Genomic DNA, 19,864 nt, shown 5'->3' with positions numbered 1-19,864 from the left:
AACATAACAGATGAGCATTATTTGTAATTCAATGGTACAACAGTGTAAGACTACCCTTTCAGATATACTTACATTGTGATTTCTGCAATGTGGTGCATAAATTGTCAAGTAAATGAGACGCATCTTTGCCTCCACTGATTCACTTGCAAAGTGTTGAGTAAAATTATTTCGTTGCAGACCTCCTTTGGGTCTTTTTATTATCACTACGACACACATAGTCCCCAGTTGGTAACATTGATTTCAAGGCCCTCCTAGATGAGAGACTGGCATTCCACTTAATGTCTATGTTCCATGCTGGCATGGATTGGAGAGTTATTAATGTAGAAATATGGTATCGTAGCTACTAACAGTTGAGGGTTGCATAGTCTAGACGGCGTTTTTAGATTTCATTATTCTCTTTAACCCGGGCAAAGCCTGGTATTTCTGCTAGTAAGAAATATTTTTGTTGTAAGAAAATTTACCAATAAATTTTTAAAAAAAGAAAAAAAAAGATTTGCTGTTTTCTGAAAATGTTTAGCAAAAAAGAAAAAAGTGTGATTAAGTTTGAAGAGATGCAGCAAAGATGAAGAAGAAGTTTAGCGACATTAATGCAGCACTTCAGAGAGAAATGCTTTGAAATGATCCACAGCAAAAAGTATATTATTGGAGCAGCCTGACTAGGAATCAGGCATGTGCCATCAGTAATTACTCAGGGTAGGCAGTTGGTGACATTTATTTAGTAAAACACACAAAAAATAAGCGAAACACAGGCGCACGACTGAGTTGGAGGCAGATTTACCTCTGCCTTTATAATGCGTAAAGAAAACGTTGTTGTAGGAATGTACACAGCACGTGTACTACGGCAATATTATATGTAGCTTTAATAGTGAGATTGAGAAGCAGGGGCGAATTATGCCTACCTAATCTACAAAAAAAATAAGATATTATGCATTTTATACATAGTAATCAGAGTAAGCTTCATAATTTAATTGAATTAGGAGCATATTTTGCCATAAAAGATAAATGTTGCTATTAATCTATTTTATTCAGGGTAGGCACTACCGACCTTGCCTACTTAGGCAGCACATCCCTACTAGGAATTGTCATATTTTAAATGACCTGATCACGTTTTTTTTTTTAAGGTTTGATGTTGAATAAAGACTTTCCTATTTAACCCTTTTATAAACCCTTTAAATCGTTGTTTGTATTTTTTTTTTTAAATGCTGATATCATATGCTTTGCCACTGGCCATATGGGGAATTTTTCTTATGCTGAATTTTCGTATGCAGTGAAATTTCTTACAATTTCTTATGGCAAATTTACTCCTGGCAAAAATGTCTGCAGCAAATTTTCTGGAAAAGCTTGGCAGATCCTTTGCAAGTACTCAATCCAATAAAGACCACTGAACTCACCTCCTGATGTTTGTGACATCATTGTCTTGGTTTACTAAAGGCTGGCAGCAAAACGATAAGGTTGGGAATTAACGAAAGATAATTATTGGACAAAACAAAAAATATTTATTCACAGAGGCACCACATGAATTATTGTTTTTTTATCTTTCATTTGTTTCAATCACTAGACTGTGGCATTGCTGGGGCACCACCTTGAAGAATTTTTAGTCAAATGAATCAACTCCAGTACCTGCTACTCATTCTATCAGTTTTGTTTTTTGCCAAACTGCTAAGTTACGGAGAAGTAAACATACCAACACTGGTTGTCAAGTGGTGGTGGGGGGGGACAAACACAAAGACACACACACACAATGGGCTTCTTTTAGTTTCCATTTACTAAATCTACTCACAAGGCTTTAGAGCCTAAGACTATAGTAAAAGACATTTGGCCAAGGTGTCACACAGTGGAACTGAACCTGGAACCATGTGGTTGGGAAGCAAAGAGCCTGCACCTTTGTTAGATTCATCAGTTGAGGGTAGCTTTTACTGAGGAGACACACAATACACTTGAAACATTAGTGTCATGGAATCCTCTACACCACTGAATTGCCCATTGTCTAAAGTGATGAGAGGACATTCTCTGATGGCAAAAACAATAGTGATCAGACTATTCACATTCATTTCCGTCAGAAAACATCGAGAACAGAAAGATTGTTAAGAAGATATTTATAATTTCCAATGTTCCTTTTAACATGGGAGACAGACTTTAAATGGTGATGAATTTATATCTATAATAATAACAACACTGGTTTCGAATTTTGACACAAGGCCAGCAATTTCAGAGGTGGGAGTAAGTCAATTACATCGACCCCAGTACTCAACTGGTACTTAATTTTATCAACTCTGAAAGGATGAAAGGCGAAGTCAACCTCGGCAGAATTTGAACCCAGAACATAAAGGCGAAAGAAAAGTCGCTAAGCATTTTGCCAGCATGCTAATGACTCTGCCAGCTTGCTGCCTTAAATATAATCCTTTCTGCTGTAGGCACAAAATTTGTGGGGAGGGGCTAAGTTGATTACATCGACCCCAGTCTCCAGCTGGTACTTATTTTATCAACGCTGAAAGAATGAAGTTGACCTCAGAAAGTAAAAACAGAGAAAATGCCACTAAGCATTTTGCTCCAAAAGCTAATGGTTCTACCAACTCACCACCACCACAAGAAGAAGAGGAGGAGAAGAAGAAGATTCTATCTGGACCCACCTGCAAAGTCATGTGCTGTTTATCTTGATATGATATCACCATGTCACGCACATATGGTTGTGATGCATTTGCCTGGTGTACCCTTATCAGACAGGTAGTCATGATGGGTTTATTGGGCTTTGTATGTCATTTTGATGGCATGCACTGCTCTCTCACTCAATAATAATGATAATAATAATAATGAAAATTGAAATACAAAAGATGTGGCATCTTAAAGCGAGAACTGTTATTGTGGGTGCCTTAGGTATGATAAGATAGGAATGTCAGAAGCATCTAGATAATATCCCAAGAGAACCATCTCTCAGAGAAATCCAAAGGATTGTGCTGACAAATACTGCCCACATTCCTTAGAAAAACCCCTAACAATTCAAATGTCTGTGTCATTTTACAAGGAGATATTTCGCTGTTGCCCCCACCACTTCTCCACTCCAAGTTTTCAGTCATACTATACCATCTCTTATCCTTCACTTGCTCTAGGATGCTGGGTGTGTCTTGGCAAGTGATTGTAACAAGACATGCAGACTAAAAGTAAATAATAATAATAGTCAAGAAGGAAGATGAAAAGATAGATTGATACAACCCGCTTAAGTATGAAACAGCACAGCTATGGAGAATGAAGACGGTGAAGATAGTGCCAATTATTGTTGGGTCCTTGGGGACAGTATCAGAAGGCATCAAAAGGAATAAATAGGAAATTGGAATAGAGTGCCCAGTAGAACTGTTACAAAAGGTTTGCCTCCTTGGCATGGCCAGAATAATCCAGAAAGTAATACATAGCTGAAAAGAACGGATAGCATGGTACCATAGGCAGCAGGTAGTAAGCCCGCTATGCATGCAAGATGCCAGGAGCCCCAACAAAACCTGTGATATAATAATGATAATAATACTAATAATTGTAACATTTTCATTTATATTTTATTTGATGTTTTTAACTTGCTGTGCTGTTCATTGATGAGGATAGAATAGATCACCATAAAAATACTTACCATAGTGTAAAGGAACGGCGCCCAACTTGACACAATCTTTGATGGATCTATCCAGGAGTCTCCCATGGCCAGTCCACGAAAGTTACATTTCAATTGCCCATTTTGGATAGCCTGACATTAAAAAAAAGGGTTACATTAGAAAGGGGTTGAGCAAAGACAATCCCATGTAAAACAGGTTTATGTTAGAAAGGGGTTGAGTAAAGATAGGTGGGTTAGAAAGAGGTCAAGTAGAAAGAGCTCAAGTAGGTACAGCTTGATAAAACATGGTGTTATTTGTTAAATACAACAATCACCATCTGTAAGTAGAGGTTTTTAGAGATAATGAGTTTTTAACTAAAGGGGGGGGGAGAAGGAAAACAAATAAGAAAGAAACTGGTAGAAGAAAGTAATGGGGAGAATAAAAGAAAGAAAAGAGAAAAATGAAGGAAAACAGATAAAACAGGGGGTATCAAAAAAGATTTTAAAAAAAACATAAAAGATAGGAGAGAGAGAGAGAGAGAGAGAGAGAGAGAGAGAAGGTAAGTAAGAGAAGAAAGAAAGTGAGGTGGAATGGCTTTTCTGGTAGCACTCTAGAGCCATTCTTCAAGACAACATATTCACCATTTTACCTGCAGGGACCACTTTGCACGATTCCCCTGTAAATTTCTGTAAAATAATGTTTAAAAATTGTATTTCCAATAAAATATAATCAAAATGGGGAAACAAAATGGTAAGAACTTACTTGCCAGAGACGCAAGCTGAACACTGAAGCCATTTTGCCACCGTAAGACTCAGAAAAGATATACAATGGAACTTTCTAGAAGGAACAGAAAATAATAAAAAGAAAGGAAAAAAAAAGGAAATAATTATAAGAGGCAATAAAAATGAGATGTTATGGTGTTCATGCCTTTCTCGTGAGAAATAAGAATGTAGGGCTAATGTTTCACTCAGAATGAAAAATAATTCAACAGAAGATAACTATTACTACCACTTTTACTACTAATACTACTACTACTACTACTACAATGAGCAAAACAAGAAATCTTTAAGCTGTCACTCAGCCTGCTAAATATAGCAGCCAAAACTGCTTTAAGTCATCATACATTAACATCTAAAAAAAAAAGCACTGTATGTTGTATAATGATGATGGCAATTGTTGTTTGTCCCAAATTAACTCTTAATGGAATTTGCCCCATGGTCTGCAGGTATTAAACCAAAAGAACCGGTACAACCTGCAGAAGTAGAGTTGAAGCTAGTCCATGTTTCCACCCAACTAAAGAGCATATTACACACCCTGAAACACCTTTCATGATTTGCATAAAAGGACGGAGTGACCAGTGACCATCCAGACATGTTGCACTCTCTCTATTGTCCAGTTTATTTCAGAACGAAATGGAGACTCTGGTGGTGAGGACAGAGAAAGCAGTGAAAGTGGACCTGGTCAGATTGCAACAGTTGCTGCACTTATTGTTGGCTGAGTGCACCACAGCACAATGCATGGAATTAGGGAGACAGTTCATGCCAAGGCTGAGTTTTAGGGTACAGTTGTAGTTCAGATTTTGGGTACTGTGGATGGGTCTCTAGAGTTTGGCAAGGGTTGTGAAGTTTGAAGTTGTTTATGGCACCAAATAGTACAGGTGTGGGAAGTTTGTGAAGGTTTCAATCAAAGAAAGTGTGAGAGAGTACAGTTCCTTCTGATACTTCGTTCAAGAAATTGCAAAATTTGGAATGTGTTCTTTTTGCACACAATATCACCATGGTGATTGAACAAACTGTTTACTTAATGTTGTTTCTCAAAAAAGGAGTCGGGGAGCATTTAAAAATAGAGAGAAGGGAATTAAGTTAAAAGCTTTGCTAATCTAGAGGGGATTTAGAATGGTGTGTGTGAGTTTCTTTTATTTTGTGGAATTTTTAAGCTGTCGTGTGTTCTTTTCTGTGAAGTTTATGATTAGTGTGGTGATGTAGTGGACTGAATCCATGTCCTGATTTTTCCAAATGGGAATGTATGCAGCTTAATGATATCAAGAACAGGGTTTTTTTAAGTTTTCTTTTAAGAACATTCATAGAAAGATAATGGGGCCTGCATGAGGTTACCTCAGTTACAGTTTTGCTTGGCACAGTCCAACCGATGCCAGCAAGGAACACAGATGTTAAATAACGATTAGCCTGACTTTCAGATTTTATGAATTTCATAGTTTTGCTTGCAAAATGCTGTAGAATCCACATCCTCATCATTTTTTAAAGTCCACTTTTTCCTTGCTTGTATTGATCAGACAAAACCTTTCGAGGTAGATTCTTCTATGGCTGGACACTCTTCTTGTCACCAACCCATCATCTATTTCCTACTAAGGTAAGATCTTCCCATTGTTCTTCAAATACAAACAACTCAATGGCTGGACAATTTTTCACAGAAGATTATAAACAAATTTCACTGTTTTTGAATGAGCTGTGAGTGTTTACAATCAGTATAGAACTGTCGAGACAGGGAGACACACACACACACACACACACATTTTTTGTTATAGTTTACATCTAGCAAATCCACCCACATGGAATTGGTTGGCCAAGGGCTATAGTAGAAGACACTTGCCCAAGGTGCCATGCAGTGGGACTGAACCTAAAACTAAATAGTTGTAAAAAGAAATTCTTTATTACACGGCCATGCCAGCACCTTTGATACGGAAAAAACATTATTTGGGTTTCAGGTTTCCTCACTAATGCACACACACACACACTTCTATGGTCCCACACAGTAGAAAGAGAAACTAGAATATGAATTTGCTTCCCAACCACATGGTTCTGGGTTCAGTCCCACTGCGTGGCATCTTGGGCAAATGTCTTCTTCTATAGCCCTGGGCTAACCAAAGCTTTGTGAGTGGATTTAGTAAACAGAAACTAAAAGAAGCCTGTCATGTGTATGTGTGTGTGTGTGTCTGTCTGTCTGTTCCCCACCCTCACTGCTTGACAACCAGTGTTGGTGTGTTTACATCCCCATAACTTAGCAGTTCAGCAAAAGAGACCGATAGAACAAATACCAGGCTTAAAAAAGTACTCAGGTCAATTTATTAAGCTAAACTATTTTAAGGTGGTGTCCCAGGATGGCCACAGTCAAATGACTGAAACAAGTAAAAGATAAAAGATTTAAAAAAAAAAACATACCTGAAACAAAGCCTTTTTCAAAACAGTTTTTAATGTTGTGATCAAATCATGGGCAATGGTTTGGACATCTTTGGCCAGAGCGGAGTCTGAAGTGACGTAACTGAAGCCGGAACCAACTGGATTATCAATAAACAAAAGACTGGCCTCTGTCAGCTGACAAAAACAAACAAACAAACAACAAAAATACATATAATTCTTGTTAAAAACTCAGTGGATACAATTAAAATAACTTTGACCCTTTAACCCTTTAGCATTCAGACTACTTGGCCAAATGTAATCCTTATTTATTCATGTTGTCTTGAGTTAATTATGTGTTATCTCATAGTTCTGAGATTTCAATGATGTAATTGTTAATTTTTAGAATAACATTGTAGGGTAGGTGTGAGAGGTCGGATCTGGATGGTTCCAACATGAAACATGTAGAATACTTGGGCTAGAAATGGCTGCTTTAAACATTAAAGGGTTAAAATAGCCATCTGTTTATCATACCAAATGTATATACAACATTCTTTTCTACTCTAGGCACAAGGCCCTAAATTTTGGGGGAGGGGTCCAGTCGATTAGATCAAGCCCAGTACACAACTGGTATTTAATTTATCGACCCCCGAAAGGATGAAAGGCAAAGTTGACCTGGGCAGAATTTGAACTCAGAATATAAAGACAGACGAAATACCACTAAGTATTTTGCCCGGCATGCTAACGATTCTGCCAGCTCGCTGCCTTAAGTATATACACCATTGACAGATATGATGGTATGGTTTTTGGCTGAGAGAAAAGACTTTACTGAAATAACTTTTTCATTATGAAATGCTTAGCGGTATTTCGTCTGCCACTACGTTCTGAGTTCAAATTCCGCCAAGATTGACTTTGCCTTTCATCCTTTCGGGGTCAATTAAATAAGTACCAGTTTCACACTGGAGTTGATATAATCGACTTAATCCCTTTGTCTGTCCTTGTTTGTCCCCTCTATGTTTAGCCCCTTGTGGGCAATAAAGAAATAAATATTATCTCAAGTCAAGGTGGTGAGCTGGCAGAAACGTTAGCATACCAGGCGAAATGCTTAGCAGTATTTCATCTCTTTATGTTCTGAGTTCAAATTCCGCTGAAGTCAACTATGCCTTTCATCCTTTCAGGGTCAATAAATTAAGTACCAGTTGCGTACTGGGTCGATCTAATTGACTGCCCTCCCCACTCCCCAAAAAATTTTCGTGCCTTGTGCCTAGAGTAGAAAAGAATATCTCAAGTTCAAGGCATTACAGGGTCATCTGCCCAATTTCCATGGGTCTGTAAGTGACCAAGATTACAAAAGTCCCCCACCATCACCACCACCCACCAATCAGGTCCCCAGTCAGTTGCTGGGTTACTCATTTACTGCTGAGCGAGCAGAAGCAACCCCCAGTCAGGGACTTGAAGCCACTTATTGTAAGTGCAACATCCTGGCAACCAATCCACTCAATATTAACCCTTTGGGTATCAACCCACCCAAAACTGCCCCAGAAATATGCTAACAAAAGACTGAGCCCTTAAAATATCAACCCACCAGAAACTGCCCCTGGTCCGTTGATACAAACCTCCTGTTTTAAAGTGATGCAAAGGTACGCAAGGGCTTGGTGGTAGGGTTAAGCCTAGAAAACATAATTCTGATTTACTAAAATATAATGTTTATTTAAAATCTGAATTGGTGTCAGAAGCCAAAAATCACAATTGATATTTAATACATGAAATATTAAAAATAAGTAATAAAAAGGAGAGTATTGTAGTTCACTTGAAGCATTGTGTATTGTTTGTAAAGAATAAAAAGTTTTGAATGGTACAACAATGCACTATAATACAAAAAAAAAAAAGGACTATATACCTGTTTTCTGAAAAAAAAGAAAAGCCATTGGAAAACAGTTTATAGCAGAGACTCCATCTAAGAATATCTGAAGAAGGAATTGTATTCCAAAATATCATCGGACTATAGATAACTAGATTACAACAGGTATATAGTCCATTTTTTGTATTATAGTGCATTGCTGTACCATTCAAAACGTTTTATTCTTTACAAGTAATAAAAAATAAATATGAAAAATACAGAGAGAAAAATTCAAAAATCCATCAATTGCCACCAATATCATTTCTGTTTCCAACAAGGAAGGCTACTTCTACTTCTGACATGTTCCAGTTTTATTCTCACCTCATTTGTTACTAGATACAGTACAGATACACTTTATATCATTAGATGCAGTACAAATTAATCAAGTATTTAACCCTTTCATTATTGTATTTATTTTGAGATGCTCTGTGTTTCTTTCAGTTACTTTAAATATAACAAAGAATTTAGTAAAATAACTTACTTATAATTAAGCTAGTGTTAGGAACATAAATTGTGACTAAGGTTTGGTGGAAGATTTTAATTCAAAACTTATGGGAACAAGACATTTGTACTCAGAGCCAGAGCCAGTTCCAGCTGGGTTGGTATCAAAAGGGTTAAGAGAACTGAAATGAGAGAAGAAATGCTTGGATATGTAAAATTAAATTACTTCAAAGAGAATAAACAAACTTACCCAAGTATATTTGCGATGTTGGAGATTTATGTCTAAAGGACCAATTTCCATGAAATTACCAAATCCCACTGAAGAAGCGCCAGGACCTCCCTTGAAATAAGAATAAGAAGAATAAGGCTGTGCATTGTTTATCTTGATATGAGGTCAGCATGTCACACACGTGGTTATAATGCATGTCCCTGGTGTACCCTTATCAGACGGGTAATCACGAAGGGTAAATTGGGCTTTGTATATTTGTACCCCAGTGTCACTCTGATGGCATGAGCTGCTCTCTCACTCAGTAGTAGTTTCTGATTTAGGGCCCAAGGCCAGTAATTTTGAGATGAAGAGGTTAGTGAATTCCATCAACCCCAGCACTTTGAATGGCACTTTGTTTTTATTGACCCTGGAGGGGTGAAAAGCAGGATAAACCTCATCAGAAGTGGAACTCAGAATATGAAAAAAAGTCAGAGAAAAATGTCCTTTGGCATTTCATCCAATGTTCGAATGATTCTGCCAGCTCACTGATCCATTCTTTGATTTCACCACTGAAGACATTTCCATACCAAATGCAATCTTCTTATCACACATTCAGCTTTCAACATGGCACATCTACAGATATACTCCAGGCTGAGATATGCCACACCAAGCACACTACCATGCAGTGAGGAGCCATATGGTGTCCAGTGTGATGGCCCAGACATCATTCTTTCCATTGTCCAGCCGATTTCTGCCATAGCACAGAGATGAAGAGACCAAAGGGATCTTGCTCAGAATGTGACAGTTCCTTTGGATTTACTACTTATGGTCAACATTCCAGTAGAATGTTTTGGGAATGTCCAATCCATGCCAGTATGGAATATGGACGCTTAATGATGATGATGAGGAGGCTGAAGGAGCCCTTGGACCAGTTGTTCTTTGTCTTTTTTGACTCCATGGTTGTAATAGAAATAGGTATTAGAAACAACGAGAGGGTGAGTCAAAAAGTAATGCCATTTTGTTTAGGACAGGTATAATTAGCAACACAGGAACATGTATCATACATCAAAATGAAGCTGGTCCTCTGTGGATCACATGCCTACTTTTCAACATAGTATTTGTGTGTCTGTATTTGTCCCCCCCAACCATCACTTGACAACTGATGTCGGTGTGTTTACATCCCCGTAACTTAGCAGTTCAGCAAAAGTGAACAATAGAATAAGTGCTAGGCTTACAAAGAATAAGTTCTGGGGTTGATTTGTTCAACTAAAGGCAGTGCTCCAGCATGGCTGCAGTCAAATGACTAAAAAGAGTAAAAGAGCAAAAAAAAATTTGTTAGGAGCATGAATGGCCATGTGGCGACGGACCTTGTTTTCCAACCACATGGTTCTGGGTTCAGTTCCACTGTGCAGCACCTGAGGCAAGTGTCGGCTTCCACAATAGCCCTGGGCTGACCAATGTGAATTTGGTAACCAGAAACTGTGTGGAAGCCTATCAGATGTGTGTGTGCATGTTTGTCACTTGACAACAGGTGGTGGTGGGGGTTGCCGATGTGGTGACAGAGGAACAGAGTAAATCAACAAGGAAAACATGTTAAACAATAAAAAAAAAGCCATAGAAAGTTGTGAAACTCACCTGCAACCATAGAATAAGGGGTCTGTTCTCAGGTTCAACATGTTCATACATCCAGTAGAACATATAGGCTTGAGGACGGACATTCACGTAACCCCACCATTCAGTATTGTTTCGGAACTTATCAAACACTGGCAAACAAAATCAATCAAATTCAGAAAACAAATTAACAGAAATTACAGAATATATTAACATATGTAATTATTTAAATTAACGTTTTTAATTAACTTGTGAAATTATATCAAATGTTCTCTTTGAACAAACAAACAAACATTATTGAGTAATGTGGAATGTTTAGCTTTACAAAATACAAGGCAACCTCACTAATGTTGGTGTCATGATAAATTGAACCCTGCACACTCTGGAAAGTGGTTGCTGATGATAGAAAGAAGGGCATTCAGCCATAGAAACCAAGCCAAGAATTAAATGTGCAAGGAAAACATGATCCTCAGACAAATTAGGAGTGAAATAACTTTGGATGATAATTTACTTGTGGCAAACCATCCAACCCATGCCAACATGGAAAACAGACATAAAATGAATGATGGTGTTGATGATATGAACTATATAAAGTAAATTTACACAATTTAAATTAAAATAATCGAAGGCTCACAGCACCTCATGAGAACAGAGGAATTAAGTTGTTAACTACAGTCAAGAAAATCACATTATGGGTTTAAGAATATTTCATCGAACACACACACACACACACACACACACACACACACACACACACACACACACACACACACACACACACACACACACATTTAAGGGTTGGTATTAGTATTTATTTAATTATGGTTTTATTACATGATGAAGCAGATGTGATATGAATATGGAGCCAGTCTGTGTAGACGTTCCAAGATTATTTGTTAAGTTAATTCCCGATATGTAGGTCACTTGAAGTGATGTAAACAATTTTGTTCTCTAGAGAAACACAATGTAATACCAGTGTTGAATTTCTTCTGATCAATAACAATCATTTAATCAAATAGATTATTGAATCACACAGTAAATGTTCGTAATAACCAGTCGAGCAGTTTTGATTAGCTGAAACAGGCCTTCAGTTGACGTAAAGTAAAAGCTTTATATAAACAAATAACCCTAATTGTAATGTAATACGAATGTGATGTCCTAAATTTAAGTTGGGATGGGAAAAACTGACAAAAATACAATTCTCATATTTCTAATGATGACAAAAGAAATCTAATGAGGTCAATGACACAGAAATTGAACTGGATATTGATGTGGTGGTGATATCCCAGGTCAGCCTTGATTTAGCAGATGTATGATGGAAGCTGTGACTAATTCAATTGGTGTTTAGAATGAGGTGGAATTGGTGGGAGATTAGAATGTTATTTCTAGCAGAGCAAGTAACCACTTTTGACATTTGTTGGGTAAATCAAACCGGATATTTTAAAACAGGTCAGATGCAACCCACCAGAAGCAGTTTTGGTAATGTGCACGGTATATTCTATGCTGTTCAAAATATTTCTATGGAGCACAAACGAGACATCCTGTCATGAAATGTGATGGCACTGGTGGTTCCATGGCTGTTATTGGTGAACAGTCTGATTTGTCTGTGCAGCACAATAATGATAATCCTTTCTACTGTGGGCACAAGGCCTGACAATTAGAGGCAATTAGGGGGGATTAGCCGATATATCGACCCTAGTGCTTAACGGATACTTTATTTTATAGACCCTGAAAGGATGGAAGGCTAAGTTGACATCGACAGCATTTGAACCCCAAACATAAAGCCAGAAGAAATGCTAAGCCTTTTGTCCAGTACAGTAAGGATTCTGCCAGCTCACCACCACCACCTACAATAGGCACAAGGCCTGAAATTTAGGGGAAGGGAGATAGGTACTGGAATCGATGTAATTGACTAAGTGGTACTTACTTCATTGACCCCGAAAGGATGAAAGGCAAAGTTGACCTCAGCGGAATTTGAACTCAGAATGGAGCGCTGGGCAGAATACTGCTAACCATTTCGTCCAATGTACTAACAATTCTACCAGCTTGCTGCCCTACTACTACTACTACTACTACTAATAATAATAATAATAATAATAATAATAATCCTTGCCTTCAGTTGATCTTTGGTATTACAAGGAGTTTTGTTAGTCTCTCACTCAACTGCACCCCACACATAACAGTCAAGGGAGTTGCAGTCTGGAGAGTTAAGTTGCCAGATGTTAGGGGTGATGTGGTCGCAGAAATGTCTGACAGCCATGACTGGGTTCTCCTGTTTGTCTGGCATGGTGCAGAGTCCTATTGCTAGCAGCCACCCTCTTGACCCAGGGTAGCACTACCTCCTCCAGGCACTTGATGTAGGACCCCATGTTGAGTCTGAGGCCATATTGAAAGAAGAACGGAAGTATAACATCGCCATCACTAGTGATCACTCCAAACACCATGATGTTGACTGGATGCTTGATTTTTATCACTCTTGTTACATGTCCTCATATTAATACCCAAACACTCTGAAATGTTCATGTTGGAGCTTCTGGCATGAATGCCAAACAGTATAGTATGTCAGTTCCAAACTTCTGGCAGAATGAATTGTGTCATGGTGCTGTTTTCTCAAAAACGGTGCCCAACTGACCCTACCGTGCTGTGAAGTTGACAAAATCAAAAATAAACAATGTGCATGCATAACATTAAAAATATAAAATCACAACAATTTACCCATTGCACCCAGTATGTATATATATATATATATATATATATATATATCCAAGACTGTGTTTAAATGTTTAAAGGGATATATTATCTTGTCAGTTACCATGTTTTCTCTGAAGTTGGTTTCAGCTGCCAACTAACCACAATGGTCCTTAAGTTGTACCTTCGCTAACAATAAGTCACTAGGCTCTGGTAACTTTTCTCGCTGGGTAAATCTGAGTGTCCTGTTCAAGACTGCATAGTTTCCAAAGAGTAAGCAATAGTATTAATAATGGTAAGGAGAACAGAGATCTTCCACATCCATTATTTTATTTAGCAGTTACTTACAGCATCCTTATGAGACCTACATGTGTTTCAACTGCAGCAACTGCACACAGTTGAATATGCAACCTAGCATCATGGTCGGTGCAGTTTCATCAGGGTCCTTCACCCTTCGCCGTTTCTAAGTGATACCGACAGACTCTACAAACTGAATGAACAAAGTGTTCTTTAGGAGGTATGGATGCTACTACTGTTAATAGTTGTAGGAATCTTGACTTAGAGTTCACCTCCACTAAATGTGGAAGGTGAAACAAAACACAGTCCTCAAAATAGGTCAACGTTGGACTGAATGTTTATCATTAATAATAAATCTGTTTTGTCAAGTGCATACTTGTTGCAATGTGTCCAGTAGATTATCCCAGCCATGTTGCCATGCTTCTCAGTGTATGATACCACTCTCTAAGTTGGAGAAAAAGAATTCAAAAAGGCACTTGACCATGTTTAGAGAGATCTTGAATGGTGGGGTTCCCCAATTATTCTTAGAGTCTTTCTTCTTATTCCTTCTCTTTACTGTTGCATACTATGTATACTTTCCTTCTTTGTTTTATTGTATACTGTATATACTTTACACACACATGTCGTCGTTTAATGTCCGCCTTCCATGCTGGCATGGGTTGGACGGTTTGACTGAGGACTGGTGAGCCAGAAGGCTGCACCAGGCTCCAATCCAATCTGGCAAAGTTTCTACAGCTGGACGCTCTTCCTAACGCCAACCACTCCGAGAGTGTAGTGGGTGCTTTTTACATGTCACCGGCACAGGAGTCAGTCAGGTGACTCTGGCATCGACCATGCTTGAATGGTGCCTTTTACGTACCACCGGTACTGGAGCCAGTCAGACAGCACTGGCAATGACCGACACTGGTATATATATGTATATAGTAATAATAATGACTAGCTGGACCCGTGAAAAACTTCACGGAAAACATTAAAAAATGTAAGCATCTGTAAATTGTGTGCTGGTGCCATGAGAAATGTTTCTATATTGTGACACAGAATATAGAAAGAAATGTAGAACCAATAACTATATAATCCAACCAAAATATCTGTTATGCAAATATAAACAGAATTACTATTTAGCCTTAAAATACATATTCAAAGAACCTTCTTGGTTGAGGGGTACGGAATGTTCTGGTATTCTTTTACTTCTTTCAGTAATTTGATGGTGGCCATGCTGGAGCACCGCCCTTTAATCAAAGAAATCAACCCCTGAACTTATTCCCTGTAAGCCTGGTGCTTATTCTTTCAGTCTCTTATGCCGAACTGCTAAGTTACAGGGATGCAAACACACTAACATCGGTTGTCAAGCCCATCATATATATGTGTATATATATATATATATATATATATGACAGGCTTCTTTCAGTTTCTGTCTACCAAATTCACTCACAAGGCTTCGGTCGGTCGGAGACAAAAGTAGAGGACACTCTTTAAAGCATAGAGTTGAATTTTGTGTAGCCACCTGTTGGCAACTTTTCTCTCCCACCCATTTTTTAGGGGTATTACCCAATTTTCTGGGCTCTTTTGATAGATATACCCCCTTCGAAATTTGCATTAGTTTTTGAATGAAAAGTAAAAAAGGAAGGGAGGGGTCTTGTTTGTAGTTTGTAGAAAGAACGTTAAACATGCCTGAAAAAAAAACGACAGATATGTACACAACAGGTATGTACAAAAAGAACAAATTGGCATATTAATATTATTGATAAGGAGAACGGAGATCTTTCACATCCATAATTTTATTTAAGAGTTATTTACAGCATCTTTACAGGACCTACATTTGTTTCAACTGCAGTGACTGCCCACTGTTGGATATGCAACCTAGCATTATGGTCAGTGACAAAGCAGGAAAGTGACTCAAACATAAACCCAGAAGCATTATTGAAAAAGATAATAGAAAGATCCTGTGAGAATCTATGATTCAGTGTTAGAATGAGATAGAGAATAGGAAAGCAGATATGGTGATAATCAAGAAAGAAATCAAACAGTGCTGAATCATAGATATAACATGTTTAGGTGACAACAAGAGAATGTGATAAAGAAGAAAGAAAAAGTTGATAAGATACGACCGGTTAGCTTGGGAGCTTAAGCAGTTGCGATCGTTTGAAAAAGGTGGTAGCCAAACCAATAACTGTCAGAGCCCTATGAACAATAACTACAGATCTTGATAAGTACACTGAACAAATGTAGGCTGTTTGGGATAAATTTCATGATATTTTATATCTTGATGAATTGGTTAACTGTCAACAGCGTTGGAGAGCATAAAGATTAAAGTTGTAGTTGAGAAAAAGTTAGCTGACATGAAAACTGAAAGCCACCTGAATATTACAAACAAGCTTAAAAGCCACCAATCTTTCAACTTGATGGACAAGTTGTCTCTCGGATGTCATTCTCACATTGATCCCATCATCAATGTATTGGCATGCCAGGCGAAATGCTTAACGGTATTTCGTCTGTCTTTATGTTCTGAGTTCAAATTTCACTGAGTTCAACTTTGCCTTTCATCCTTTCGGGGTCGATAAATTAAGTACCAGTTATGTACAGGGGTTGCTCTAATCAACTATCCCCCTCCCCAAAAATGTCTGGCCTTGTGCCTAGAGTAGAAAAGAATACATTGGCTTTGATTTTCTCAATGATAGCCAATAAGAAGTTCAGTTACAGGAATGGAACAATTTCAACATGGAATGTGTTGGTCGTAATTGCAACAAAAGACAAAGAAGATAACTTTTCCCGCATATTTCCTTATATGGAATAAGATTCCTGCAGTATTTATTACACTCTAAGGAGACACGTCCCATGAGCTTTCAAAACTTCCTGCCCCCGCTTTCTTCAAACTTGTTATCCCTACAGAACTGAGAGGCAAGATGTAAATATTATCCTATCAAATACAGATAATGGTGTTTTCTCACTTTCAGCTGATAGTTTTATAAGATTCCCCACAAAAACTGATAGAAAGGGTTGCTTTGTGGAATAAATGCCATTGGTGACATACATAAACACATACAGACTCAAAGGTGTATTTTGAGTTTACAGCAGTAAATAACAATGAGTGACAAACACAAAACCTTGTGGCCCCTCACTTTCTATGAATATGGCCAAATGCAATCACATCTGCTAAAGTGTACCAAAACCCATTGTCTCTTTTTTTTACCAGCAACAGAAAAGAACATCAAATATAACCAACCAACCAAGGTGCAGATGTGGTTAAGAAGTTTACTTCCTAACCACATGGTTTCAGGTTCAGTTCTCATTGCACCTTCTAATATCTATTCACCATTCATTTCCACCACTTTATTTGGAATAATTGAAATTCTTAAACTTGTACAAATTTTTTATTGGATACCAAAAATGATCAGTAAATCTCATTTTTCTCCTCAGATCTTTGGAGCTGTTTAGGTTTGCTGTAGAGTTGGGAAGGCTATTGTCCTGGATGTGTGGTCCCAACAGTCAAATTTGGAAGAGGAAGTATTTGGGGCCGTATGTCATCTTCAGGCCCAGGAATGTTGTTCACTTGTGAGGGCAGAATGAATTCCAATGCTTACACCAGCATGTTAGATCAAGTTTATCAAACTTCCTTAGCTAAAATCTTCAATGATAACATTCCAGACAGTGAAATCTTTCAACAAAACAATGCTCCATGCCACACATTCAGAGCCTCAATGGATTGGTTTGAGGAAAGAGGGATGAGAGTGATGAAATGGCCCCCTCATTCCCCAGACCTCAATACACTTCAATTAATATATATATATATATATATATATAGGGAGAATTCACGAAAAAACAACAGACAAAGACAGGTGGTGTAAACAACAAATGGATGTATTAGTATAATGCTCAGGAATAGAGAAAGTCTTTAACGTTTCGAGCCTACGCTCTTCAACAGAAAGGAACACAGAAAGAAACAAGGAGAGAAAAAAATGTGTCTAGTGGTCAGCGAAGAACGTAGTAGAGTACAGTATAAAGTGCTCGTTCACCTTCAGATTTCCCCCTGTGTTATCCAGTAGAAGTTGTATTATACGAACTTCCAGGTTTGTGTTTGGGCATGTGTTATGTGTGAATAGGTAATTACAAAAACATTGGAGTCAACAAAGAAGTTGGACATTTATTTTTTTTACTCACTACAATTGTTTCCATGCAATATAATTCTCCAGATGCAGGTATTTGATTATGCAACTGTTTCCCTGCATTATGAGATCTAGTTGTGTTCCCTCTAGCAATATGTAAATATTGTCTCTGTAAGTTTAAAATCCTCTGCTTCCATAACATCCCCTCTGTCTGTCTTGAAGCCAAGGATTTTAAACTTACAGAAACAATATTTACATATTGCTAGAGGGAACGCAACTAGATCTCATAAAGCAGGAAAACAGTTGCATAATCAAATACCTGCATCTGGAGAACTACATTGCATGGATACAATTGTAGTGAGTAAAAAAATAAATGTCCAACCATACTCCTTCTTGTTCACTCCAATTTTTTCAATTATATATATATCGTTTAACGTCCGCTTTCCATGCTAGCATGGGTTGGACATATATATATATATATATATGAGATCGTTACCAGTGCCCCTGGACTGGCTTGTGTGGGTGGCACGTAAAAGCACCTACTACACTCTCTGAGTGGTTGGCGTTAGGAAGGGCATCCATCTGTAGAAACTCAGAAAATTTAGATTGGAGCCTGGTGTTGCCATCCGGTTTCACCAGTCCTCAGTCAAATCGTCCAACCCATGCTAGCATGGAAAGCGGACGTTAAACGATGATATATATATATATATTTGTACAATAGGCTTCTTTCAGTTTCCCTCTACCAAATCCAATCACAAGTCTTTGGTTGGCCCAAGGCTATATAGTAGAAGACACTTTCCCAAGGTACTACACAGTGGGACTGAACTCGAAACCATGTGGTTGGGAAAGCAAACTTCTTACCACACAGCCACCCCTAATATGCAACTACATGCAACTACCCAAGGTTAGTCAACCTACACAAATTATTTCCACACCATTATCCTTATTAGCTTCAAACATTGTGTCTAGATGGCCACCGCCAACGATAAGGGTAGAGGAACAGCAACTGTTGGGCTCTGACCAAGTCCTTCTTAACCACATCCATGGTGGCTTTCATCAGAATCTACTGCATCAAAGAATAGAGTGTGGCCATGAACAGACTGTAACATATCCAGACACGACACAGCACCGCATGCAATCCGTTCCCGTATTTCAGTGAACAATGTGATTCTTAACAAGAGGGAGACAAAGAGAAATGGATCTAAGAAGAGGTGACATGCCTTCTCGTTTGGCTGGGCACTGCTGCCGTAGCATTGCTAGACCAGGGTTGCTTTGGTTATATCAGCGTTGCAGAACAAACTATATCGGCGAAGGTAAAGAAAACGCACACCCTAGGATTAGGGTTAATGTTTTTGTTACGCCGAAGACGGGTGGTGTGCATATTCTTTACTTTCGCCACTATATCATGAGTCGGTTCAGGTTGGTAAACTGACTATTATGTTATTAATAAGACTCAAATGAAATCAATCACTACAAATCTTTATCAAAATCCAAGCCTTCCTTGTTCGACATTAACTTTTGTTTACTTATGATAAAATAAACAAACATTTGTAAAAAATAGCGATAAAACACAGAACCAAAACAGTCCAAGTCATTTATAGATAAACCAATATGTATTTATTCTTGCTGTAAAATTCGCGGCTCCCATGGAGATGTTAACGGAACCCTTTCCCCACTTAAAATTTGTTTGTTTTGTTTTGTTTTTTTGTTACGGAATCCCATGTTTTATTTAGGATTAGGGTTGGGGTTTTAGGGTTAGGGTTACGGAAAAAAGTGAAATATGAAGAAATTGGGGAGGAAGAGTAAGTGGGGGGGGTTTCAAAATTCCGATTTTTGGCAATTTTCTGGAATCTCCGTATCCGAAAACGTGGGTTTTTGACAAAACAAAAAAAAAATAATAATAATAA

General features: G+C 38.1%; 1 protein-coding gene across 1 annotated transcript in view; it reads right to left on the bottom strand.

Moving 5' to 3' along the window:
- The window catches only part of LOC106873543 (retinoid-inducible serine carboxypeptidase), a 41,074-nt gene that overhangs the window by 19,741 nt on the left and 1,469 nt on the right, over nt 1-19,864 (bottom strand). The window contains exons 2-6 of the mRNA XM_014920942.2: nt 10,894-11,021; nt 9,301-9,390; nt 6,755-6,907; nt 4,338-4,412; nt 3,617-3,727 (exon numbers count right to left, since the gene is read on the bottom strand). Of these exons, the coding sequence (XP_014776428.1) occupies nt 3,617-3,727; nt 4,338-4,412; nt 6,755-6,907; nt 9,301-9,390; nt 10,894-11,021 (557 nt within the window). The remainder of the gene's footprint in view (nt 1-3,616; nt 3,728-4,337; nt 4,413-6,754; nt 6,908-9,300; nt 9,391-10,893; nt 11,022-19,864) is intronic.

This window comes from Octopus bimaculoides, chromosome 6 (genome assembly GCF_001194135.2).
Source record: "Octopus bimaculoides isolate UCB-OBI-ISO-001 chromosome 6, ASM119413v2, whole genome shotgun sequence".
NCBI classification, from domain to species: domain Eukaryota; kingdom Metazoa; phylum Mollusca; class Cephalopoda; order Octopoda; family Octopodidae; genus Octopus; species Octopus bimaculoides.
Note: the sequence above shows the minus strand (reverse complement) of the source record. Positions and strands in the feature narration are given on the sequence as shown.